The sequence below is a fragment of the Pelophylax lessonae genome (genome assembly GCF_965119305.1).
Source record: "Pelophylax lessonae genome assembly, chromosome: 12".
In the NCBI taxonomy this organism is placed as follows: Eukaryota; Metazoa; Chordata; class Amphibia; order Anura; family Ranidae; genus Pelophylax; species Pelophylax lessonae.
In genome coordinates this window covers 129,864,114-129,891,902 of record NC_138779.1, presented here as the reverse complement: position 1 = coordinate 129,891,902, position 27,789 = coordinate 129,864,114, and the positions used below count along the sequence as shown (strand labels likewise).

Sequence of the window (27,789 nt, the reverse complement as noted above, 5' to 3'; positions counted from 1 at the left end):
TGGAGTCAGGAGGACTCCTATCGGGGTGTCAGGAGAACCCCAATCCAGGGACCGGGTGTAAGATTCTGGTACCTTCGGTACCCTTATAGGTCATTTCCTTCTTCATATTGCGTCCCACCTTTTCAGCTAGGTGGAACGCATATACCTTTAAGCCGCATGACGTCATCACTAAGCGCCGCTCTGAGCGGCTATTTCAATCGCCGGCTTCTCTCTCACAAATTGTTCGTTCAAACCGCATGGTATACAGCCTTGTCTTACGCTGCCGGAGCCTCCAGCTATTGCCATACCTGGATAGACCGGAACCTCGCTATTGATCCTGTATCTCACTACCCGATCATTCACTCATTACCGGACCCTTCAGCTTACTAATCTAACTAGTGATAAGTACCCCACAGGGGATTCCTTCCTATCAAACTTACACTATCTACTTCTGCATACTAAGGACTGTTACTATCTATGCATTACTATTTCTATCATCTGCACTGTTACATAGATTGCTAGCTCTTGAGTCTACTACCATCTATATCCTTGCACTAAGTTAGCCTCTCTTGTACACTCCATCTGCTGTCCCCTACCACCTGTTATTGCACATGATTGCTAACCTATCTACCATCATCTACTACTCTCCTGAACATTACTATTGAGTACTCATCATTGCTATCACAACTCACGCCTGTCCTTTCAGCACATCACCTCTATACTATCATATACAACCTATCACTCCAGGAACATCTTATTGAGTGTTTGTATATTGTATGCTGAAGCAGGCTGGCCACAATGATGAGTCTGGAGAGTTGGACATGGTGATTCAACACATCTCTACACGACTACTGAGTGGAGATTCTGCAGCTGCAAATCCAACTCTCTAAACAAACGCTAGAGCGTTACAGATTGAACGAACCTTTAAAAAATGGATTCAGCAGAATTAGCCACTCAAGTGATACAATTAACACAAAAGGTAGATGCATTAATCCTTGCTCTTACTGAAGTAAAAAATGAAAATCAGACTTTAAGACAGCAGATAGCCCGTGTTTCACAACTCACTGCTGCTCAACCTCGTGAGCCTAAAATAAACCCTCCTCTAGTGTTTACAGGTGATCGGAAAAAATTTCGTGAATTTAAAAACGCATGTCAATTGCTTTTTAATTTAAAACCTCGTACTTATACTACAGACCAAATTAAAGTCTGTACTACTATTTCATATTTATCGGGTGATCCACGGGCTTGGGCAGACTCTCTCTTTGAGAAAGAGGACCCTCTTCTCAACTCCTATCCTTTGTTCATAGCGGAACTCGCTAGCTTATATGAAGACCCCAATAGGCAGAGTACTGCTGATAGCCAATTGAGGGCTTTAAAACAAGGAAGGAGACCTGTTGAAGACTTCATAGCAGAGTTCAAAAGATGGACCCTTGATTCTGGGTGGAATGATGCATCTCTGCGAACTCAGTTCAGACTCGGGTTATCAGAAGCCGTTAAAGACGAGCTCGCCCGAGCGTATTTACCTGGCACTTTGGATGCCTTAATACAGCTCAGCATCAATATTGACAGGCGACTGCGAGAAAGAAAGGCTGAGAAGATGGGAATGCCATTGTCCAGTCCTTCTCGGGTTTCGCCCGTTGACCCTACTCCTATGGAGGTAGGAACGATACGCCCACCTTTATCGACTACTGAACGAGCCAGGAGAAGATCCGAAAACCTCTGCATGTACTGCGCCTCCTCGGATCATTTGATAAGCGTCTGTCCCCTTGTCCGCAAAAAAGACGGTGAGTGTTCACATGTCTTGCTGGGGGGTTTAACGACTTCCTTTTCTAATCCCTATCTCTTTATTCATTTGACACTACAGTGGGACCAAATTAGGATCACCACCAAGGCTATGATCGACACAGGATCTTGTGGGAACTACATCGATACTCGTTTTGTTACCTTAAATAAAATACCTATTATTTCAAAACCTAAACCTGTCTCTGTTAGTTTCATTAACGGTATCCCGTTATCTTCTGGTCCAATCACCAATCAGACACAAGCACTCCTTGTTACTGCTAACGAGTCTCATGCGGAGACAACCACTTTTGATGTATTACCTTCACCACATTTTCCCATTATTTTGGGACTTCCCTGGTTACACATACATCAACCAACCATTGATTGGAAGACACGGACTCTAACCTTCCCTTCTCACTATTGCGAGATCACGTGTAACCTCCAATCATATAAAAAAATCCTGTCTATGGTGTCAGATGAAATTACACCACCACCATGCTACCAGGATCTGTCAGAAGTCTTCCTTGAGAAAAACGCTCAAGTGTTGCCTCCCCATAGGGACTATGATTGTTCTGTTGATCTATTCCCTAATAGCAAATTACCTTTCGGTCATGTTTATCCTCTTTCTCAGGATGAACTTTCTCATCTCAAGGAATACTTGGATGAGAATTTAGCGAAAGGGTTCATCAGACCCTCTACTTCTTCCACAGCTGCAGGACTTTTCTTTGTCCGCAATAAGGATTCAAGTCTTAGGCCTATTATTGACTATAGGCAATTAAATACCATTACGATAAAGGATCGCTATCCTTTACCTCTCATTCCTGAACTAATTGAACAAGTGCGCGGAGCTACCTACTTCTCTAAATTGGACCTAAAAGGGGCATACAACCTAATCCGAATCCGTGACGGGGATGAGTGGAAAACAGCATTCAGAACCAGATACGGATTATTCGAATATCTTGTGATGCCTTTCGGGTTGTGTAATGCTCCCGCAGCTTTTCAGCGATTCATAAATGACATCTTCAGAGACTTACTTGATGTTTGTGTTGTGGTATATCTGGATGATATACTCATTTATTCTCAATCTTTGTCTGAACATATAAAACATGTAAGACTTGTGTTGTCCAGATTACTCACACACAATTTATACGTAAAATTAAAAAAATGCCTATTTCATAAAGAAGAAGTACTATTCCTAGGATACATCATATCTAAGAACGGAATCAAAATGGATATGAGCAAGATATCGTGTATTCTGGATTGACCTATACCAACAACTCGTAAAACATTACGATTCCTTGGATTCTCAAACTTCTATAGGAAGTTCATCAAGAACTTCTCTGCTATTGTGAGACCTCTCACACAACTTACAAGTGTAAAGAAACCATTTAAATGGTCTGAAGAAGCCAATGGAGCTTTCCGCTTGTTAAAATCAAGCTTCACTTCCGCTCCCATACTACGCCATCCAGACCCATCCCTCCAATATATACTGGAGGTAGATGCGTCAAATATGGCAGTAGGAGCAGTTCTCTCCCAACGACCAACAAATACTTCACCACTTCACCCAGTTGCTTTCTTCTCTAAATCATTAAGCAACCCAGAGGTGAATTACCCAGTCGGTGAAAAAGAGTTGCTTGCCATAAAACTGGCACTAGAGAATTGGCAACATCTACTTGAAGGTACTCGATTGCCAATACTCATATATACAGATCATAAAAATCTCCAATACCTTCAGACTAACAAGACCCTTTCCCACCGGCAGGTACGTTGGTCACTATTCTTCCTAAGATTCAACTTCCTAGTGACCTACACGCCTGCAGACAAAAACAAAAAAGCGGATGCGCTATCACGATTAACCGAAGATAACTGCGCCGAAATCCCTTCATTTCCAATAATACCCTATGATCGTATTGTTGGTGTTGTTCGCTCCCTGAAGGAAGAGATTCTGCACAGTATAGGACTGGATTCACCTCCACCACAACTAAGTGCTGATGCACAACTAAGGCTTCCTCTACTTTAAACGACAAACTCTACATACCTCCTAGTATGCGTACCAAGATCTTGGAATTATCACATGACGTACCTATGGCAGGACATATGGGTATGACTAAGACATTTAATTTGCTCACCAGGCAGTTTTGGTGGCCTGATATGAAAACGTCTGTACAAAAGTTTGTTTCCTCATGTGACATCTGTGCAAGGTCCAAAATTGACACTACAAAACCATCTGGTCTACTTTGCAGTCTACCAATATCCCAGGTTCCATGGGAAGTTGTATCCTTGGACTTTATAGTAGAATTACCACCTTCCAAGGGATTTAATACCATTCTAGTGTCAGTGGACCATCTGACAAAGATGGCACATTTCATTTCTATTCGCAGACTACCTTCATCTAAACAAACAGCGGAATTACTAGTGAAACATGTGTTCAAGCTACATGGAATTCCAAAGACTCTTCTATCTGACCGAGGTTCACAGTTCATCTCCAAGTTCTGGAAATCTCTATGTCATATACTACGTATTGAGCGAAAACTCACTTCTCCTTACCATCCTCAGACCAACGGACAAACTGAAAGAGTCAACCAGTGCATTGAACAATACCTACGTTGCTACACCTCATACCTACAGGATGATTGGGTGGACCTCCTCCCTCTGGCAGAATTTGCTTATAACAATGCAACCCACAGTACTACTAAGCAGAGTCTGTTCTACTTAAACTATGGGTTTCATCCAACACTTCTTCCACCACGCATCCCTCCATCAAATAACCCAGTAGCCTCAGATTATCTTACCCAAATAAAAGACTCTCTGGGTTTACTTAACACCACCATCTCACATGCTCATAGCCAACAAAAAAGGTATTATGACCTTCGTAGAAAACCTTCTCCTCAATACGCTATTGGGGATCTCGTTTGGCTATCTACAAAAAATTTGAGGTTAAAGATACCCAGTAAAAAGCTTGGACCTCTATTTCTCGGACCTTTTCCAATTAAAAAGCTCATTGGAAGAGCTGCAGTGCAACTCACTTTACCGGCAGATCTTAGAATACATCCCATCTTTCACGTGTCGTTACTGAAACCACATGTTCCCAACCAAGGAATAAGGCCTACCATCTCGCCTCCACCTCCAGTACAAGTTGAAGGCGGAGAGGAATTTGAGATTAGGGAGATTTTGGATTCTCGTATCCACAGAGGAAAACTCCAATATCTCATAAGATGGAAGAACTATGGACCCCAAGACGACACCTGGTTGGATACTTCTGACGTTCACGCACCAGGCTTATACGAAGGTTTCACTCCAAATACCCAGAGAGACCAGTGCTATAGGCCTTCCGGAGCCGGCCTTAAGGGGGGGGTACTGTAAGATTCTGGTACCTTCGGTACCCTTATAGGTCATTTCCTTCTTCATATTGCGTCCCACCTTTTCAGCTAGGTGGAACGCATATACCTTTAAGCCGCATGACGTCATCACTAAGCGCCGCTCTGAGCGGCTATTTCAATCGCCGGCTTCTCTCTCACAAATTGTTCATTCAAACCGCATGGTATACAGCCTTGTCTTACGCTGCCGGAGCCTCCAGCTATTGCCATACCTGGATAGACCGGAACCTCGCTATTGATCCCGTATCTCGCTACCCGATCATTCACTCATTACCGGACCCTTCAGCTTACTAATCTAACTAGTGATGAGTACCCCACAGGGGATTCCTTCCTATCAAACTTACACTATCTACTTCTGCATACTAAGGACTGTTACTATCTATGCATTACTATTTCTATCATCTGCACTGTTACATAGATTGCTAGCACTTGAGTCTACTACCATCTATAGCCTTGCACTAAGTTAGCCTCTCTTGTACACTCCATCTGCTGTCCCCTACCACCTATTATTGCACATGATTGCTAACCTATCTACCATCATCTACTACTCTCCTGAACATTACTATTGAGTACTCATCATTGCTATCACAACTCACGCCTGTCCTTTCAGCACATCACCTCTATACTATCATATACAACCTATCACTCCAGGAACATCTTATTGAGTGTTTGTATATTGTATGCTGAAGCAGGCTGGCCACAATGATGAGTCTGGAGAGTTGGACATGGTGATTCAACACATCTCTACACGACTACTGAGTGGAGATTCTGCAGCTGCAAATCCAACTCTCTAAACAAACGCTAGAGCGTTACACCAGGAGCCGGCCGTACAGCAGGGCACTGCTACTAAAGGCTAAGAGAGCCAAGTGAACCAGGAGAGCTGGAAAACACAGTCAGAGGGACTGATAAGAAGAGCAGTGGTGCTATACGAAATAGACTGAAAACAATTTTTTCTCAACCGAGTCATAAAGAGTGAATTCATCAAATATAATTTTGCTCTGATGCAGCTGGCGAGTGCCGGTAAAACCGGTCAAACCATTTTATTACTAGGCCAACACTAGCCTCATGAATGGATAAGTATATCCTACACCTCCTGTTTGTGCACTAGGACTTTCATGCTTTGCTGTGGGCTGATGACTTTGCACCTTTGGCTGTATATCAGAGACTGAGTGGAGCAATTGTGTTTCATCTTTACTTTTGTTCGGATTGCCTGCATGCATTACTTGGAGTGGATCTGTGACGGGCTAATGATGAGGGTTGGAGTCTCTTCCAGACAATCTGCTTGCCTGTAATTCATTGTATTATATTATCGTGTCACATGCACATGTAATACCACATCTGTTTCTGGAGGACATTCATTTGATTCAGCTACGCAAAATATATTATTGCATATTACAGCCCTATTTTGGAACTTTACATTCTACATATCTAGCCCTCACACAGCATCACTTTAGGATTAGGTACACTGCAACAGGACTATTATAGGCTCTTAGTCTGCTTAAATGCATTTCATACAATTACTTGCAGTTCACACATGTGATCCAACCTCCAGTGAGATGGAGGGAGAAGAGGAGGATGACGAAGAGCAGTGATGAACAGAAGAGGGATCTTCACAGGAATGAGCACTAGGGTTTGGTTTTGCATCAAAACTTCAGAAGGAAGAGCACTATTGGTAGTGCCTGGTACCATGTTTCCCAGTATATCATGAAGTTGATCTAAGGTGATGTATAATACTGTACTACATTTTTTACTTAAAGGCAACGTCGTGCCAGTATGTTATTATAATTATTCCTTGGCCAAGGATTTTTTACACCCTACCCACCTATGTAGTGTGATTGTGACTACTTACTTGGCATGTATGAATATATTTATTTTTAACCAATGAGGTTCCTTTTAACCATGGACTAAATAAAATACATACATTTTAACTGTTTTGCTTCTCATATATATTTTGGCATCGCTATAATCCCATCATATATCCATGTTTGTGGATTTCAAGGGGAAGCAGTCAGTCTGATGGTTTTTATTGAAAGTGCATAGAGCCATGATGCTGCTGACAAGAGAGCCAGGTGGATTAGCATTTTCAGCTGACTTTTCATGTTGATGTGGAAGATCCCCAGCGAGGGAAACTGATGTTTATGTGAACTTCTGTATGTTTAATAAAAGTGAGCTGCCATGCCCTAAAATACAGTTTGGACTGGCACAACCCAATGTAACAAGCACATACCACACAAGTATAAATACTCCAATACATCATAAGTTACCATGCTCTTGAGGTAAGTAGTTTTCATCATGATCTTCCTCTAGGATCAACTGATCCCCCATTCGGCCAGTAGGCATAGCCAACATTTTGTGGGATGAGAAACTGAATCCTGAAAAAGAAACAACAAATTTAGGTATAAACTGTACAAAATAAAGCAGAGGATAATCATTCATTTATCATGACCTTTACTCAGAGATGTATAGTAACTAAGTAGAACTACTTCACTACTGTACTTAAGTACAGAAAGGCGGTATCTGTACTTTCCTAGAGTAGAATTTTTTTCTCCTACTTCCACTTTTACTTCACTACATTTTTTCGATGATTTCAATACTTCTACTCCGATATTTTTTTTTTGTGCTGCATAGTTACTCGTTACAAATTATAAAAATTACCACTGCCAGAACAGTAGATGGCAGGTTTCATGAAGCTCAAAAAAAAATGTGTATAATGTCATGTGTACTTTTGACTTTTGACTTATTTTGACTTCTTTTTTTAATAACTTTAACTTTAATAAACTTTTGACTTCTTTCTTTAATAACTACATAACACAGTACTTGTACTTTTACTTTCAGTACTTGAGTAGCATTTATTTTTTTTTAAAACTACTGGTACTTTTACTTTCAGTACTTGAGTAGCAAAATTAAAAAAAAAAAACTACTTGCAATACTTAAGTACAAAAAATGTTGAATACTTTACTACTTCTACTCAAGTCCCTTTTTGATCAAGCACTTCCACTTCTACTCAAGTCACTTTTTGATCGAGCACTTGTACTTTTACTCAAGTATGGGTTTTGAGTACTTTATACAACTCTGCCTTTACTTTATGATCCACTCTGAACTCCCTGGCCTTTTAATCCGCCTATTATTCAATCTTTTTTTTTTTTTAAGTTTTTATGTTACGCCGGCAATACATGGAGCAAACTTTGGCTAGACATTAGCTGAAATTCAATCCATGGGTGGTCCTGTCAGCACCCTTCCACCTGACATCTAAAAATCAAAGAATCATTCTGAAGATCAAAAGAAGCCTTTATCCTGAGACCTCCCCTCAGAACTGATCGTACATCTGGGCACATTTTTTGTTTGCATTCGGCTTGGCATATTAAATCATGATCACAAGAAAATGTAGATGTATTTTGTTACCGTTATCCAGCTCCCCCCACTGAGCAGTTATTGCTCCCCTCAGTGTCTTCCTTCCTGATTAGCTTTTACGCAGAAGTCTCTCTGAAGTGACGCTAGTTGGCCCCCTTCGGAGGGCCCAGCGCAGCTATTTTATTTTTGTTGATTGTAATTAATATATCTTGGTTGTCTCCAACTTCTCTATCCCCCCTAATTTCTCCCTCGCCCTTTCTTTTTTTCCCTTCCCTGGTTCCGGGGACTGTAAGAGCAGCATTATTCCTGTAGGCCAGGGGTCTTCAAACTATGGCCCTCCAGTTGTTCAGGAACTACTATTCCCATCATGCCTAGTCATGTGTGTGAATGTCAGAGTTTTACAATGCCCCATGGGATGTGTAGTTCAGCAACAGCTGGAGGGCCGTAGTTTGAGGATCCCTGCTGTAGGCAGTATCATAACTCCAGCTGTCGGCCCTCATGGCTCTCATAAATGTACAGTACTCACTCTTAATGTAAAGGGGTTGAATTCCCCCAGCAAAAGCATTAGAGCATTCAAAACATTTGTGCACCTTGAGGCAGCTGTAGTCTGCTTACAAGAGACAGATTTTTTTTAGGTAACTCCACTCCTAAATTCTTTGGTTCTCAGTATCTACAGGTTTACTTGGCCAGAGCAACAGTGAAGAAGAGAGGGGTCCTGATTGCCTTCCATCGGTCAGCTCCATTTAAAGCTTCTTGTGAACCTAAAGACCCCGAAGATCCCTATTTACTCCTTACAGGCCACCTTCTAGATTCAGAGGTAACAATAGTTTCAAAATATACCTGGAACATATCTGTCTCCTTCTTCATGCATTTACTGACTGCAAGTGATATCAACCCATTTGAAAGGCACACTGATCGTGGGGAGGGGGTACACTAACAAAGTTCTATATTGTCTTTTGGATCGATCTCCATATTTACCCCAATCTCGCAATCCCTCCGGAGCACTTTTCACCTTACTTCAGAGACATTCCTTAGTCGACACATACCGAGAATCTAACCCAGCACGATGTAAGTATACTTTTTACTTTTACCCTTATTGGGCTCTCTCACACATTGACCACATATTTCTCCCAATTGCCTCTATCCCTCTAGTGTTGGGCTCTGCCATATACCTGGTCACCTGAGCCAATCGTGCAGTGGTCATTTCCCTTGCCACCCATAATGTCCAAGATGACAGATTCCATTTGGTCATTGAATCCCTCCATATTGTAACCCAGCTTACTGCCTAGATGTCTTCATAGCCCTTAAAGTAAATCTAATGGCAAAACTTTTTTTTAGTTTTGGATAGGATGGAGAGGGATTAGAACACCTGTCAGTTTTTATTGCTGTCTGTGCCCCCCTTAGGGAGTTTCACCCTCTCTATTGGTCCTGTTTACGGTTATCATTGAAATTGAAAGTAAAAGAAAAACCCAAATTTGTCCTCAGGAAAGTAATAGAGGGGAAATATTCCAATGGGAACACTAATTCTGGTGACCTGAGGGCCCCCAAGGGATTCCCTTAATTTGCAAGGATTTCCCTTGACTTCCTGTTTTGGATATGGAACAGGAAGTGAAGGGAAATCTCCCCAGTGGGACACAGATGGCAAAAAATAACATGACAGGGATTATGAACTTCCCTTACTCGTTCCAAAATGAACTTAAAAAAGTATCTCTTCCTTCACACTAAGGGAAGCGCATAAGCTAGTTGTCAGGGGCAAGTGTTTTAACTTAGCCACACAACTCAAGCGTGACAAGCATATAACCAGGGATGTTGTTATAAACCACACCCCCCTGTGGAACCAATTCCCTGCATGGTTCCCTCTGCAGCACCTGACAGCTAGCAGGAGGAAGAGAAGATGCCAGCTTTCAGCTTCTGCAGGGAGAGCCATACAGGGGATCGGTTCCAGTAATTGCCCCCACTGCGCGATCATCCTCCCTGCCCACATCCGATTTACCATGCTGCCTGGGCCCCCCTGCTGGTTCGGGCCCCATACAGGAGGACCGGTGGTACCCCCTTATCAACTGTCCTACGTATAACCGCTTACGGGAACTTGAACAAGCCTTTCACACTTCCTATACTGAATTCTAATCGAACCTGGTGAAATCTGAACTGGACTTACTGTTAGTTTGTTTGGCCAAGAAAGTTATTTGTCGTTCTAGCCACACTTTCTACGTCAAAGCCAACAAACCTGACACGTTATTACCTTTGTAATAATTGCAAGCACGATCAGACCCGTAAGCCGATACACCTTAAAACCTTGAACACGAACTACACAAGCAACCGCTAAAAAGGGTCCTGGCCTCGAAGAGCTGCTGTCAGCCTATTGCAAAAAAAATTGTGAAATGCCTGGCCCCCCTTCTTGCTAAAGCCTTTATTTCACTTCTTGATGGCAATTTCTTTAGACCTGAAAAACCCTGGAGGGGACAATTACCATGCTTCCATAACCAGACACCAATCATATTATTTGCCCCAAATATCACCGAATCTTCAATCATGACGTTAAACTATTGGCAAAAGTACTTTCTCTGCGACTGAATAAAGTCAAAGGCTCTTTGTTCCAGAAGGATCAAGTGGGCTTTACACCAAAATGGCAAGCACGGGATAATACACAATTAGGTCATTACTCCACGTTTTGCATTCACGATGTATCCCCGCCTATCTCTTGTCACTGGATATATGCAAGGCATTTGACTTTTTCTCATGGTCATATTTTCGATATATATTGTCCCACTATCGGCCCAAACTTATTGCAATGGACTTTCACAATATATAAGAACCCCAGGGCTCATCTCCAATGTGTGGGGTTTCCAGTCATCAATTTTTGCAATAGTGAGGGCGACGAGACCAGGATGTCCCCTCTCCCCCCTAATATTCGTGTTGGCAATTGAGCTTCCCGCACATCTAATATGTAAACTCCTGGCCAAACAGGGTCTGGTGGACATTTGGAGGGAGGTTAACCCGAATGTAAAAGACTACACACACTACTCTCATCCTCATCTTTCTTTTGCTCGGATAGACCACATCTTTATTTCCTCGCCGCATGTCCCACTGGCGACCAGATCTTACATCAGGGATGCACCCTGGTCTGACCATTCAGGGGTCTTTCTGCAACTGTTGGGAGGTGGGCAGCGGTCTCGTGAGTACATTTGGAAACTGAATGAATCTCTTCTTAGTAACCCCAGTACTGTTAATGAAATTGACAAGGCCATTCAGGAATATTTTAGCCTGAATGACACTCGGGAGATCTCCCGGGAAACACTTTGGGCGGCGCACAAGGCCACCATCAGAGGGGTCCTAATCCAAATCTCTTTGCGCACCCTCAAAGCACATAAAGCTGACGTGGACCGACTTGACAGGGAATTTAGGGAACTTACCGATAAACATAAAAGGAATCCATCCAGGCAATCGGCGGAAGCTCTTGGAGCTGCCAGACTTTCCCTCAATCTAGTTCTGACCACTAGGGCTGAAAAACACTTGCGATGGACTTCGGCTAAATTTTATCATCAAACTGATAGAATGGGCTCTTACCTCGCCCACAGACTCCATCCTAAACAACGCCTCTATGCGCTTCCAAAATTAAAGTAGATGGGGGGAACCTGACTCAGAATCCACAGCGCATATTGCAGGCTTTCCGCAAATTTTTTGATGGCCTCTACAATCCTACCTCATCACCTTCCGTGGAGGAGGTACACTCCTTTCTTTCCTCATTGTCTCTTCCTCGACTTAGCGAACAGCACTGCTCAGAACTCAAAAGTCCCTTTTTGGAGGATGAGATCGTACGGGCCATTAAAAAATATAAATCCAGCTCGGCACCGGGACCGGACGGTTTTTCCACCATGTACTACAAAACTTTTGCATCGACTTTAGCCCCTCACTTGACGGCATTTTTTAACACCCTGCGTAAGGGCTCAGCACTTGATAGGTCACTTAACTCAGCTTTCATTTCGGTCATTCCCAAACCGGACAAGGACCCGAGCCTTGTCAATAATTATAGGCCGATCTCATTAATCAATAACGACTTTAAACTCATGACAAAAATTTTAGCTGACCGAATGGCCACTTTTATAGCTTCCTACATCCATAAGGACCAAGTGGGCTTCATAACGGGGAGACGGGGGCCGGATCAGATCCAAAGAGCGATTGACATAGTTTCCCTCCTGCAAACTAATTGGGCTTCCTGCTATCATTGGACTTACAAAAGGCCTTCGGTTCCATATCTTGGACATACTTATTTGAAGTGCTTCGGCGATGGGGGTTTGGTCCGACCTTTCTGAATGTCATTGGAGCTTTGTATTCCAAACCAGAGGCTCGGATTAAATTACAGGGCCATTACTCGACCCCACTCTCGATTTCCAGTGGCACTAGGCAGGGGTGTCCTCTATCACCCCTGCTTTTTGCCATTGCGATTGAATCTTTGGCCGTTTCTATCAGGGATCATCCGGACATCCAAGGGGTCCGATGTGGGCCGAATACCCATAAATGCGCACTATTTGCGGATGACTTGCTTTTATTTTTGATGAATCCATTGGTCTCCCTGCCGAATGTCTGCCAGACCCTTGAGGCTTTTCTAGAGCCTCGGGCTTGAGAGTCAATCCCTCAAAATCGATGGCCCTGAATGTTAATCTCCCACAGTCGGAGGTCACCAATCTCCAGTCCAATTTTAAATTCTCTTGGGCGGAATCCTCCATCCCGTACTTGAGTATTAAATTGACACCTTCCGTGGACCGCTTGTTTGGAGCTAATTACCCTGATCTGGTCAAACACATAGTCTCTAAACTCAACAGTTGGCAACATCTGCGTCTCTCTTGGCTAGGGAGAATTCATTCCATAAAGATGACCTTACTGCCCCAAATCTTATAATATTTTCGCTCACTCCCTATCCCTGTTCCCAAACGCTTTCTACTGAAAGTACAATCTAGACTCACCAAATTTATATGGGGAACTAAAGGTTATAGGCTTTCTCGGAAGGTATTATTCCGTTTCAGGAGACAGGGTGGACTGGGGGTGCCTAACCTGTGGTGGTATTTCCAGGCTGGGCGCTTAGCCCAGACCTCGGAGATTTATAAGCGCTCGGAAATACCGGACTGGGTTAATATTGAACGTCAGGCAGTCCCCCTGAACACCCTGGACTTCCTACTTTGGTGCTCACCCAGGCGCAGACCTCCTATACTCTCCCCCACCCTTTCACATTCTATTCAATTATGGGACTCTCTTAAGACACATCCGGCACTGGTCTCACCCGTTAAACCTTTAGCGCATATTTTTCGAAATCCATTGTTTCCGCCAGGCGAGGAAATTCAGGCTTTCAAATGGTGGTTAGATAAGGGTCTCTACAGGATAGGACACTTTTTTACACACTCGGGCCCGATAACGGATAACTATTGCAAAACCAAATTGAAAATGCCAAAATCCGAACATTTTAGGTTCCTCCAACTGCAGCATTATTTGCATTCCCTATGGACGACTAAACCCGTCCCTCCTAACGTTTCTCCATATGAAGCTTGGTGCGGTAAGTTAACGGAAAGGAAGGGTGGGATTACGGTCATCTATAATTCACTGGCCTCACAGTCCTCAAAGTTGGCCTATATGGAGGCATGGGAGACTGATCTAGCAAGCGAATGGTCTGTGGAGGAATGGTACCGGGCTTCCACCAGAGCATCCCAGGGTGTACTTAATATAGCTTTGGTTGAGGCCAACCTGAAGGTTCTAATGAGGTGGTATTTGGTCCCCTCCCAGCTTTCACGAATGTTTCCCTCGACTTCTCCTCTATGCTTAGGGGATGCAGCTCGGTGGGTGATATGTTCCATGTTTGGTGGTCGTGTCCCAAAATTAGGGGATTTTGGAATAAGGTCTTTAATGTTATTCGCAAGCTAACGGGGGTGGCGCTGTCACAAAACCCATCTATAGCTTTATTGAATATGCAGAATTTTACAGCAAGTAAATCTAACCATCGCCTCATTCACTTTATTTTGACGGGAACCAAATTAACCATAGCGGGGGCTTGGAAACGCCCTTCGGTATCCTATTCTAGAGCTAAACGGAAAATCTCCTGGATTATGACCCAAGAAAAGCTGGTTAGTGTGCTGGAAAGTTCTTCAGCTAGGTTTGAATCTACATGGGAGCCATGGGCAACTTATGTGAAGGTCCCGCTCTAGTGATTGTATTTCTTTGCTTCCTCTCTAGGCAGCTTCTTAGAGGGATGGTTATCCCTGGTCAATGTTCTCTTCTCTTTTCTCTCTTCTTTTTCTGTTCTTTCCCTTCCCTTCCTTCCTTCCTTCTCTTGGTAATTCTATGCTTGGACGTTTATGTTTGCAAACTATTGACATCATTCCTGGTTTATCATATAGTAACTGACCTTAAGCTGGTACTACATAAACTGGGCCCAGGTCTAGACCTGCATGTAGCCGCTAAAGGGTGGTGGGATGATTAATGACCTTTAAATGCCTTTTTCTCTTGCGAGGCCTCCGGCCTGGGGGGTCCCCTCCCTGCACACAGCTGGTTCCCAATAGGGGTGCGCGGAGGGGTATCGACTTAAGGGTTGGTCGGAAAATTTTCCTATGTTTAGCCTTAGGTTGGGTATCCTTTGCTAGATATTCCCACTGTGTCCCATTTACCTGTTACGATGGGGGTTTACTGTGCTTTGTAAGGTACCGGTTATTAATGTTTTACAATTTGTGTTGATACAAATGTTATTCAGACAATGTGTTCTTCTGTAATGTTGTTATCTCAATAAAAATTTATTGAAAGGAAAAAAATCCTGAAAACGTTCCGAAGTCGGAACTGGGGCAATCACCTCTTGAAGTAACAGGTCTTGTACCGGCCCAAACAGACCCTGTAAGCGGTCCAGGGACAGGCGCAAGTTGGAAGGAAAGAACCTTGCTGGGGGACAAGAGCAAAACTCGATCTTGTAGCCAGACATGATACGGGTGAGGGTGCACCTTCATGCTGAAGGAGCCTTGTCTGCGGGTCTGGAGAAGCCCGCTCTCAGCTTGCTAGACCAGGTTCATTTGGATCCTCCAGAGGAGGCCCTGAAAGGCTAGAGCCCTTGTCAGTCAACCCTGAAGGACGAAAAAATTTCTTATGAGCCGAGAAGGAGGGCCCACGTCTATGACGAGGGTCCTAACCCTTAGTAGCCTGCGGAAGAAAGGTACTCTTACCCCGTGAGACCTTTAATGAAGTTATCCAGGGAACTTCCAAACAGGCGATCTCCTTGAAAGGGGAGAGCAGTCAAGGCCTTTTTAGAAATCTGCCAGCTCAGCAAAGGCAGGGGGGGAGCTGTTCTCCTTCCAGGTCACGGCGTAAAAGCTTAGCCCACTCAGTCAGAGTTTGCGACACCAGGGCAATGGTGAATACTGGTTTAGTGCCGAACCAGCCAGAGTGTACATTATTGGGGGCCACAGCCTCCACCTTCCTGTCAGCCAGATTCTTAAAGGTGGGGACTCTTCAAATGGAATCATAGTTGCCTTGTTTAATCTGGAAACCGAAGGGTCCACCACTGGTGGAACAGTCCACTTCTTAATAAGGGACTCATAGTGGTATCTCCTAAAAAATTGCTTAGGGACCCCAAGGGGACGCTTTGTTCCTCCCCACTCTTTAGCAACAGGTCTGTCAAAATAGGCGGGGAAAGGAAACACCTTTGACGCTCTGGATGGCTTGTGAGTGCCAAAGGAAATCTGCGCCTCCATCGCAGCTGCAGCTGTGTCCTCCCATCTTTAAGGTCTCATGCACAGATACAATCAGTGCTTCCACCAGCGCCTTTTCGCGCGCGGTTGCAGATGTGGAGGAATCGTCCTCACTATCACTGATTAATTCAGGCGCATGGTCGCAGATCCAACAGGGTGACCCACGCCCGCGGCGGCCTTTTAAGATTCAGGATCTGATGAGACAGATAAGGCAGGGGAAGGCGGGGGTGGTTTCGCTAGCCCTTCACCTGAAAGCCACCTCCACCCGGGACACAAAGGAATTCAGGACCACAAACAGTGGATGTGGATGGATGATTGGGACCCGGAGGGGATCAGGTGGGAAGATATGCTCCAAAGACTCCATGAGTCCCCAAAGGGACCCCACAAAAAGTGTAAAACACTGCAAAGGGACAACCCCCACCATGCTGGCAGCACCACCTGGTCCCCAGGCACAAAGCACCAAGCGATCCTCAGCAGAGAGGGAAAGGACCCCACCAGACTCACCACCCTGCAGAAACAGACACCTGCAGCCACCAGGACAATCTGCACTCCACGTGTGGCGATCAGGAAGTGAAAAGATCCAGGAGTCAGTACCAAGGGATGAGGAGGGGCTCCCACCCCCGAAATCGCCACCCACGGGGCTCCACTGTAATGGTCCCCGCTATTTCCAATAGCAAACCACCGCAAAATGGCCACCGGACTACACAAACATGGCCGCTGTGCATTGAGCATATAGGCTACAAGAAAATGGTGGCCCCGCGATGCACCCCCCCCACCCCAATGCCAGCATAGCACCCTGCCCCACCCCAGGAGATGGACCAGACCACCCACACAGCCCCAGAATAAGTGGAGGGGGGGTAGGATGGGGGAACAGATAAAGGGGGTGCCTGACGGGATTGGAGGGGAACCCGACTGTCCCAAGGAGGGGCCCACGTCCACCCCAAAACCCCAAAAGGATGTCTGCCCGGTGGATTCCCACGACCTTGAATTGCATTGTGACGCCGAGAGCCGTCCCTACCTTGGCATCGCTCTTACTTGCTTATCAAGCTGAGCCCTTCAAGACCCACTATGGAGATTTTTACTGTCTATATGGACCATGCGCTTTGGCTTTGTGCGGGGGATTATACTCTCTCAGTTCCCAATTTGGACTCACTTCTGGGTGATTCACATCCTCACTGACAGATAATACCCTTGTATATTAGAATCATGCCTGCTCCTGAGGAAGTGAATATTTTTTTCATGAAACGCGTCAAGCTTATGAGGCAATCTATATTTGCAAGCTCCATCATGCACCCAAACCTATGAGGAAATTTCTACTTGCTTGCTACATCATGCATTCAACTATTTTTTATTTATTTATTTGAAACTATTTTTTTCTTGGAATATTCTTTAAGGGTCCTTTCACACGGCCGCTCCGTGTGTCCGCAAATCATCCCATCCGTTTGCGGATGATTTGCGGACATAATGTAAGTGAATGGCATTGCGGATGTCAGCGGAATACCATCCGCTGACATCCGATTTTCCTCCTTTCAGTTCTGTTCCGTTTTTTCGAATGGAACAGAACCCTATTTTTTCATCCGTGTAAAAAACGGAAAGGAAGGAAAATCGGATGTCAGCGGTGTCATCCGCTGACATCCGCAGTGCCATATACTTACATTATGTCCGCATATCATCCGCAAACGGATGGGATGATATGCGGGCACACGGAGCGGATGACACAAATGTCATCCGCTCCGTGAAAAAAAAAAAGTCCCGCAGCGGACACAAACAGCGGAGCGGCCGTCTGAAAGGACCCTTACTGTTTTTTTCATTGTGTGTGGTTCTATCAGATTATTTTTATTACTATACATACTTTGTGTGTTTACTACATACTCTTGTTTACTGTTCTTGTACTTTGATATGTACTGATGTTAACTGCCATGATATGTTAATTAATAAATGCGAGATGTTAATTAATTATACATTTTTTTGCTTACCAGCATATGTATACACCATTAATAATATTTGCATACTGGCCACACCTCATATAAAGTCCCACTCATTTTTTGAACACTATGTGTTCTATTGTTTAATCATATACATAGGGATGCAGACTCAATGGCAAGAGTCTCATTTAAAGTCACACTTTTCCCTATTCCCATTTTCCCCCCTCCCCCCCTCCCTTTTTTTCTTTACCAACAGCTTCTTTAGCAAGGTAGTAGTCATCTTGGAGGTGTGTTTAGGGTCGTTATCATGTTGGAATACTGCCCTGTGCCCATTCTCTGAAGGGAGGGGATCATGCTCTGCTTCAGTATGTCACAGTACATGTTGGCATTCATGGTTCCCTCTATGAAATATAGCTCCTCAGTGGTGGCAGCACTCATGCAGCCCCAGTTCATGACACTCCCACCTCCATGCTTGACTGTAGGCAAGACACACTTGTCTTTGTACTCCTCACCTGCTTGACGCCACACATGCTTAACACCATCTGAACCAAATAAGTTTATCTTGGTCTCAGCAGACCACAGGACATGGTTCTAATAATCCATGTCCTTAGTCTGCTTGTCTTCAGCAAACTGTTTGTGGGCTTTCTTGTGAATCATCTTTAGAAGAGGCTTTCTTCTGGGACAACAGCCATGCAGACCAATTTGATGCAGCGTGCAGCGTTTGGTCTGAGCACTGACGACCCCCCCACCCCTTCAACCTCTGCAGCAATGCTGGCAGTACTCATACGTCTATTTCCCAAAGACAACCTCTAGATATAATGCTGAGCACGTGCACTCAACTTCTTTGGTCGACCATGGCGAGGCCTATTCTGAGTGGAACCTGTCCTGTTAAACCACTGTATGGTCTTGGCCACCGTGCTGAAGCTCAGTTTCATGGTCTTGGCAATATTCTTATAGTCTAGGCCATTTTTATGTGGAGCAACAATTCTTTTTTTCAGATCCTCAGAGAGTTCTGTGCCATGAGGTGACCAGTATGAGAGAGTGAGAGCTATAACACCAAATTTAACACACCTGCTCCCCATTCACACCTGAGACCTTGTAACACTAACGAGTCACATGACACCGGGGAGGGAAAATGGCTATTTTGGCCCAATTTGGACATTTTCACTTAGGGGTGTACTCACTTTTATTGCCAGCGGTTTGGACACCAATGTCCAATCAATTCAACCTTTAGTTCTGCTTTAAAGTGTCTGTACTTTTATTTAGTACAAAGTAGCACTTCCATTATTCAGTATGCTGGGTGTTGTTATTCTCAGGATTTTTCTTGTTCGGCCAGACCCTCTCCCCGACCTATTAGGAAGGGGCAGGTAGGCGTCAGCGGTCAGCATGGAGTCTGTACCTATCACTGGCACAGTGAAAGGACTCTTGGACCTGCACCCAACTGGAACAGAGATCACAGAGATATGCCTCTAATGCAGGAATTCTTTGAGGAACACATGTGTCAGGCAACATGGATGGCTGGAAACCATAATTTGCCATGAATAAACGGTAAGCGGCATTGATGGCACTATTGTAAGGACACACCGCTCAAGGAAAGAGGTTTGACCAGTTGTTATGGTGGTCAGAAATAAAGCAACATAGGAACTGTTTCAAAGCTTGGTTGGCTCGTTCTGCGGCCCTATTGGACTGTGGGTGATACGCTGAGGAGAAGGAAAGCTGAATTCCCAACTGTGCACAAAAGGCTCGCCAAAACCTGGAAACAAACTGGCTACCCCTGTCCAAGATGATAACTTTGGATAGCCCATATAACCAAAAGACCTCCCGAGCAAAAGTGAATGCCAGTTCTTTGGATGTAAGCAACTTTTTAAGTGGAATACAATGAGACATCTTCGAGATTCGGTCAACCACCATAGGAATAACTGTGTTGCCCAGGGAGTTAGGTATAAAGATATAAAATTTATAGACAAAAGGGTCCAGGGGCTCTCTCTCCATTGGGTATGGGTTGTAGGAGGCCCACTTGAAGGTGTCATACTGTCCTTCTCTGAGCACACATGGAAGAAGCAGCTACGAAAGCGGTTACATCAGTGCAGAGACTAGGCCACCAGAATTGTTGAGGAATAGACCAGATGAGCTGATTCTTCCCAGGGTGACCAGCTGCCTTGGGAAAATGATATGTCTGGAGCAAAGCAGTGCCGAGATTCTCGGGGACAAAGCAGCGGTCACAAGGTTTTTCAGAAGAAGAATAGATCTGAGCAGCAAGAATTCTGTCACCCAAGGTGAAGAGAGACTAGTGCAAATAGCGGCTAGAATGCGATCTGGAGTGATCACAGGAGTAGGAAAACTGTCCTGACAATGCATCAGTCCTTACATTCTTAGTACCATGTAAAAATTAGACTTTGTAATTGAAGCTTGACAGAATAAGAGACCATCTTGCCCTTCTGGGAGATAAGCGTTTAGCCTCCAACAAGAATGTTAGATTATTATGGTCAGTCAAAATGAGGACCATCACAGTGGTACCCTTGCGGTGATGCCTCCATTCTTTAAGAGCTAAAATGATAGCTAGAAATTCTCTGTCCCCAATTTCGTAATTGCATTCTGCAGGAGACAATTTCTTACAAAAGTAGCCACAAGGATGCATAGCGATCTCAGAGTTAGGACGTTGAGACAGAAGGGCGCCTACTCCAGTCTCAGGCGCATCAACCTCAAGCATGATGGGTAATGTAGGATCAGGATGTGCCAGCACAGAAGTTAAAATTAAGGCAGCTTCAAGAGACTCAAAGGCTTTAATAGAATCCGGAGACCAATTATGTGGGTTGCTTTCTTTCCTGGTCATATCAGTCAGGGGTTTGTCCAGAGAAGATTAGTTATGAATACATTTCTGATAATAATTTGAAAAGCCAAAAAAACGTAGCAGATGTACACCTTCGAGCCAATGCCACTGTAGAACTGCAGATAGTTTCTCTGGGTTCATCAAAAAACCAGCAGTAGAAATGACATAACCCAGAAATTTAACCTGTTCACGATGGAACTTGCGCTTCTCCAAATTACAATACAGGTTATTATCTCTCAACCTTTGTAGCGTACACGGGAGACATCTGTGTGAAGGCTCTCTAGGGGTTTTGAATATTTGAGAATATTGTTGAGATAAACCACCATACACTGCTGCAACATATCTCTTGTTGATGAGTTCCTGAAAAACTGCAGGAGCGTTGCATAGACCAAACAACATTACGAGGTATTCGTAATGTCTGGTCCTGTTATTAAATGCAGTTTTCCATTCGCCATCCTCCTTGATCCTCACAAGATTGTATGCACCTTTCAAACCGAGCTTCTGTAATTAATGGAATCAGATAAGCATTTTTAATAGGGATGCGATTGAGACCCCTATAATCGATACAATGTCTCAGTTCAACACTCTTCTATTTTGAAAAGAAGAAGCCAGCACCGGCAGGAGACAAGGACATGCGGATGAATCCTTGAGAAAGTGAATTGGCAACATAGTCCTCCATGGCTTTATCCTCCGAGACAGACAAAGGGTAGACCTGGCCACGAGGAGGCATGGCACCAGGTTACAGGTCAAATGCACAATCATACGACCGGTGTGGAGGTAAACCACCGGCTTGATCTTTGCCAAAGACATCGCTAAATTTGCGGTACTCCTCTGGCAAGGAGGAGAGTGAAGAGGTGCACAAGACCTTAACCACTTTCTGAAAACATATCTTACTGCATTGTGGCGACCAGGAAAGAACCTCAGCACAATGCCAATCAAAAGAGGGGTTGTGCCTCTGTAACCCAGGATAACTAATGACCACCGGGTAATGAGGCGAGGAAATGACTTGAAATTAGATTATCTCATGGTGAAGAGCCCCTACAGCCATGGTCAATGGAGCAGTCTCATGAGTCACATGGGCAGGCTGCAAAGGTCTCCCATCGATAGCCTTAATGGCAAGTGGAGTGGCACGAAGCTGCAGCGGAATTGAGTGCTTTGACACAAAAGCACTTTCTATGAACAGGCCTGCAGCCCCAGAATTGATTAGAGCCTGTGTATCAATGGACGACTCAGACCAAGAAAGGGTAACCAGAACTAGAGGCTTATCCTTTAGGATAACTGGGGATGCAAAAACGCCACCTAAGGTCTGTTCCCTACAGGACCTCAGGTGTGGGCGTTTACCGGACAGGTAGGACAAGACTTCAATATGTAACCTGCCTGGCCACAATAAAGGCACAATCTCTCCCTCTTTCTAAAAGCCCTCTCCTCCGCAGAGAGACATATGAAGCCCAACTGCATGGGTTCTACTTCAGTGGTGGACTTGGTACCAGGAGTCATGGGAGGTGAGGGAGGCAAGGGTGGGAATACAAAGCTCGGAGCCAAACGTACAGGAGGCATCCGCAAACACTCCTTAAAGAAAGGTCTCTTTCTGAGTCTGGAGTCAATGTGAATGGCAAACGTGATTATCTTCTTGAACTCCATAGGTTTGTCTGGTGCTGCTATCCCATCTGTATTGTAATCCGAGAGCCCATGAGAAAAAGTAGCTATGAGGGTCTCATTGTTCCAAGCAACCTCCGCTGCCAGAGTACGGAATTCAATGGCGTAATCGACAACAATTCTCGTACTCCATTTGATGGACATGAGGCTCTTGGTAGCAGAAGTGGAGTGAGCAGGAACATCAAATATCCTTTTAAAGGAAGCCACAAACTCAGAGTAACTCAGGACAATGGGAGGCTCCCATAGAGGGTTTGCCCAGGCCAAGGCTCTATTAGAAAGTAAAGAAATAATGAAGCCTACTTTGCTTCTGTCCGTGGAGAACGCCTGGGACAGCACCTCAAAATATATCCCAACCTGGTTGAGAAACCCTCTGCATTGAACTGGATCACCCCCAAAACCCTGTGGAAGTGGGGTGGAACCAGACATACCTCTTACAGAGGTAACATTTTAGGCGGTTGTTTGCACAGAGACAGGAGCAGCACCAAGGACGGCCTGCAACACTAGTTGTACAGGAACAGCCACAGTAGGAAGATCCAGGTGAATCAGGAACGTCTGTAACATTATGGCAAACTGATCCATGCAGTAGTCCTGCTCATCCAATCTGGGAAAAATATTACCACCAGGTGGTTTGCCTGCATCTTCTGAATTCATGGCCTTCGCCTACTGTCAGGAACCATGAATTAGACTGAGACAGGAAATGCAGTAAAATCACACCTTTAATGTAATTATAAAAATGGTACAGAATAGTAAACGTAATCAAAACAAAGGCCATAGGTGGGAAGCCAAAATGGAAAGTCAAACAAGCCAGTAATCAGGAAACCAGAAATCAGCGTAGTCGGATGCAGAGGAACAGGAATAGGAACAAAGCAGAGAAACTCCAGATATGTTGACCAGGCGAAGGCAGCAAAGGAATAAGCAAGGCAGCCTAAATAGCCAGAAGGGGCTGGCTGTAGGCGGGATGGACCAGCAGATAATGATAACCAGGTGATCCACTGAGTAAACAATGAGTGCTGACAATTAACCAACAGCTAAGCAGCCTAAGCACAGAGAAGAGAGCTGCTGCGAGCCCAGCCCTGACAAATTCTCTGTTTCATTGCTTATTCTATATGTATGGACAGCGCACAGTAGCACTTTACTTGTCCTGTATGCTGGATATAATTCTCAGTATCTGTGCTTATTCAGTATTTATGGACAACGCACAGTAGCACTTCTCTTGTCCTGTATGCTGGGTGCAATTCCTAGGATGGGATTTAGATGTTTGCACTTTTCTAGCATCCTGAAACTGATTCTTGGCATATATTCCTATCTGTAAAGTCCAGTGTCAGCTGAACAGCCCCATGTTTACAATGCATATTTAGCTACCTGTGTACGTGGCACTTCATTCTCATCTCATAAACGGTTCTCCCATCTGTACATAAGGAGTGCACAGTCACTGTACATAGAGCTAATATAGCAATTACAGAGATGGAAATGGTCCACAGAAAAGCTGGCTCCTCAGGAAATGATGCCTGCTGCCAGCCCATCTCTGCCTTCTGAGCCTTCATTGATTAGAATGTGTGCACTGAGCAGTCCAGAACATTGCCGCTGTTCTGGGTGTCATCTACCTTCTCAGTAGGTGCTCCTTATCACCTAAGACCTTGCCCATACTATTCCACTATGTTAATGTAGTAGTAAAGGTGTTTTTTATTTATACCTACAGGTAAGCCTAAAATAAATATCTCCTAAACATGTATAGTTTAGAAGATACATACCTAAGCAGTGCCGGTGATTTCACTGGCGCATGCGCACTACGCTCTCAATGGACTTCATTCCGTCCATTGAGAGAGCCGTGCTGCAGACTTGACAACATTGTGGCTCAGCCAAACAGATGGGCACAGTTCACACACCTGGAAGGAAGACCGGGTGAAGATGAAAGCCCTGTCAGATGTGACAGCGCGCTGCTGGAGGGCTTTGTTTTTAGTTAAGTCTTTCATAATGTGCTAGATTGCGATGCATACTAGCATATTATAAACTTGCAGGGAGAAGATTTTTATTGTTTGTTTGTTTTTCGCGGGTTAATTACAGTTTTACTGCAATACATGGTAATGCACATTGGTGTGATACGGTGCTATTCATTCCACAGCACAGCACAACGCACGGCAATGCTCTGATATACTTGGACAAGCACTGCACAGCCATAAATTCTGAATAGACCTTTTTCTTAATATTGGTGCACTAGATTGCCCTTTAATATGAACAGGATGATTAACACAAAGCATGTCAACAACATGAAGTAACACAGTCCAACAGTGTGACCGGGGCCTAAGAGAGTCCTATTCACAGGGAGCACCCCGACACCGTACAATATATCAACCAGCCTGTACCCCGACGCAGTACTGTACATTATATACTGACCAGTCTATACCCCAACACGATACATTATATACTGACCAGTCTGTACCCCGACAGCGTCCTGTACATTATATACCAACAAGTCCGTACCCAGACACCGTACTGTACATTATATACTGACCAGTCTATAACTCGACAGAGTACTGTACATTATACACCAACCAATCTGTACCCCGACACCGTACTGTATATTATATACCGATCCGACCAGTCCATACCCTAACCGAATACTGTACATTATATTCGGACCAGTCTATACCCCGGCAGCATACTGTACATTATATACACTGACCAGTCTATACCCTGACACCGTACTGTAGATTATATACTAACCAGTCAATACCCGACACCATGCTGTACATTATATACCGACCAGACTATACCCTGACACAGTACTTTACTATTGTATACCAACCAATCTAAAGCCTCACAACGTACTGTACATTATATAACAACCAGACTATACCTAACACTTTACAGTACAGTATATACTGACCAGTCTGTACCCCGACACAATACTGTATATTATATACCGACCAGACTATATAACGACCAGTCTATACCTGACATCGTACTGTACATTATATACCGGCCTGGTCTGTACATTAAATACTAACCAGTCTATACCCTGATATTGCACTGTACGTTATATACTAACCAGTCTAAACCTGACACCATATTGTACATTATATACTGGCCAGTCTGTACCCCGACACAATACTGTATATTATATACCGACCAGACTATACCTCAGACTGCACTGTCCATAACTGATACCGTCCTGTACATTATATACCGACCAGTCTATACCCCCAACACAGTACTGTACATTATATACCAACCTGTTTATACCCCCACCGCATCCTGTACATTATATAACGACCAGTCTATACCTGACACTGTACTGTACAGTATATACTGACCAGTCTGTACCTGAAACCGTACTGTACGTTATATATTGACCAGTCTATACCCAACACTGTACTGTAAAATATATACTGATCAGTCAATACCTGACACCATACTATACATTATAGACTCACCAGTGTTTACCCGACACTGCACTGTACATTATATACTGACCAGTCGGTATGTGACACTGTGCATTATATAATGACCAGTCTATACCTGACACCATACTGTATAGTATAGACTGACCAGTCTATACTTGACACAGTACTGTACACTATATACCAACATCGTACATAATATACTGGCCAGTCTGTACATTATATACCAACCAATCTATACCTGACACTGCACTGTACATGATATACTGACCAGTCTATACCCGACATCTTACTGTACATTATATACCGAGCAGTCTGTACCCGATACTGCACTGTACATTATATACTGACCAGTCTATACCCAACACTGTACTGAATATTATATACTGACCAGTCTGTACAATATATACTGACCAGTCTGTACCTGACACAGTACTGTACATTATATACTGACCTGTCTGTACCTGACACTGTACATTATATACTGACCAGTCTATACCTGACACCGTACTGTACATTATATACTGACCAATCTATACCTGACACTGCACTGTACATTATATAATGTCCAGTCTACAACTGACACTGTACTGTACATTATATGCTAACCATTCTATACCCGACACCGTACATTATTTACTGACCAGTCTATACCTGACACCATACTGTAAATGATATACTGGCCAGTCTATACTTGACACCGTACTATACATTAAATACTTACCAATCTATACCTGACACTGCACTGTACATTATAAACTGACCAACCTATATCTGACACTGAACTGTACATTATATACTGACCAACCTATATCTGACACTGAACTGTACATTATATACTGACCAGTCTGTACCTGACATCGTACTGTACATTATATACTAACCAATCTATACCTGACACCGCACTGTACATTATATAATTTCCAGTCTACAATTGACACCGTACTGTACATTATATGCTGACCATTCTATACCCGACACCGTACTGTACATTATTTACTGACCAGTCTATAATTGACACCATACTGTAAATGATATACAGACCAGCCTATACTTGACACTGCACTGTACATTGTACACTGACCAGCCTATACTTGACATAGAACTGTATATTCTATACTGATCAGTCTATACCTGACACTGTACTGTACATTATATACGGACCAGCCTATACCTGACATAGTACTGTATATTCTATACTGACCTGCGTGCAGGACTTGCTCGCCTCACCATCAGTTCTGCTTCCAGGGACGCTTCCTGCGTTGCCCCGCAATAGCAACAGCATTCACTTCCGGTCCTGCCCCCTGGGGAATCATTCCGCCCCCTCTCAAATCTGTCATTGGCTGTTTTGCCAGCTCCTTGTGGCTCACCTCTTGCATGGTCAATGGAAGGAGGAGTCGTGGCGTCACACCGCACTGCCTGTCGGGAGATGTAGTCTGAGCCCGATCCACAGACTGGTGTACTACTGTATAGTGAGCACAGTGAGAGCACTGATATATACAGACATAGGAGGGCGCTAGCGGGCTCAGGTGTGGGGAATAGGCCGGGGCGGGTGTAGAGATATTTCCCTGGAGTGTGAAACGTCTTCTGATACAGAGGGATTAGAGAAAGCGGACCGGTATCCGATCAGTCCTCTCCCTTCCACATCACCAATACAAACCTTGAAGGGGAAGTGAAGGCATTGTACAACACTACAAGAGCAGGCTACAATCCCAGGAGAGCAGCAATGTCTCCTCTGCTATAAAGGACACCTACCTGCCTACTCAC

The 27,789-nt window shown here is 44.2% G+C and overlaps 1 protein-coding gene across 3 annotated transcripts in view; it reads right to left on the bottom strand.

The window, feature by feature from the left end:
* The window catches only part of CEP164 (centrosomal protein 164), a 191,117-nt gene extending 163,797 nt beyond the window's left edge, over positions 1-27,320 (bottom strand). For all 3 annotated transcript variants that reach the window (XM_082273782.1, XM_082273783.1, XM_082273784.1), the window contains exons 1-2: positions 27,227-27,320; positions 7,403-7,510 (exon numbers count right to left, since the gene is read on the bottom strand). In XM_082273782.1, coding sequence (XP_082129908.1) covers positions 7,403-7,487 — 85 coding nt within the window. In that variant the 5' untranslated portion in view covers positions 7,488-7,510; positions 27,227-27,320. The remainder of the gene's footprint in view (positions 1-7,402; positions 7,511-27,226) is intronic.
* Positions 27,321-27,789: the final 469 nt, after the last annotated feature.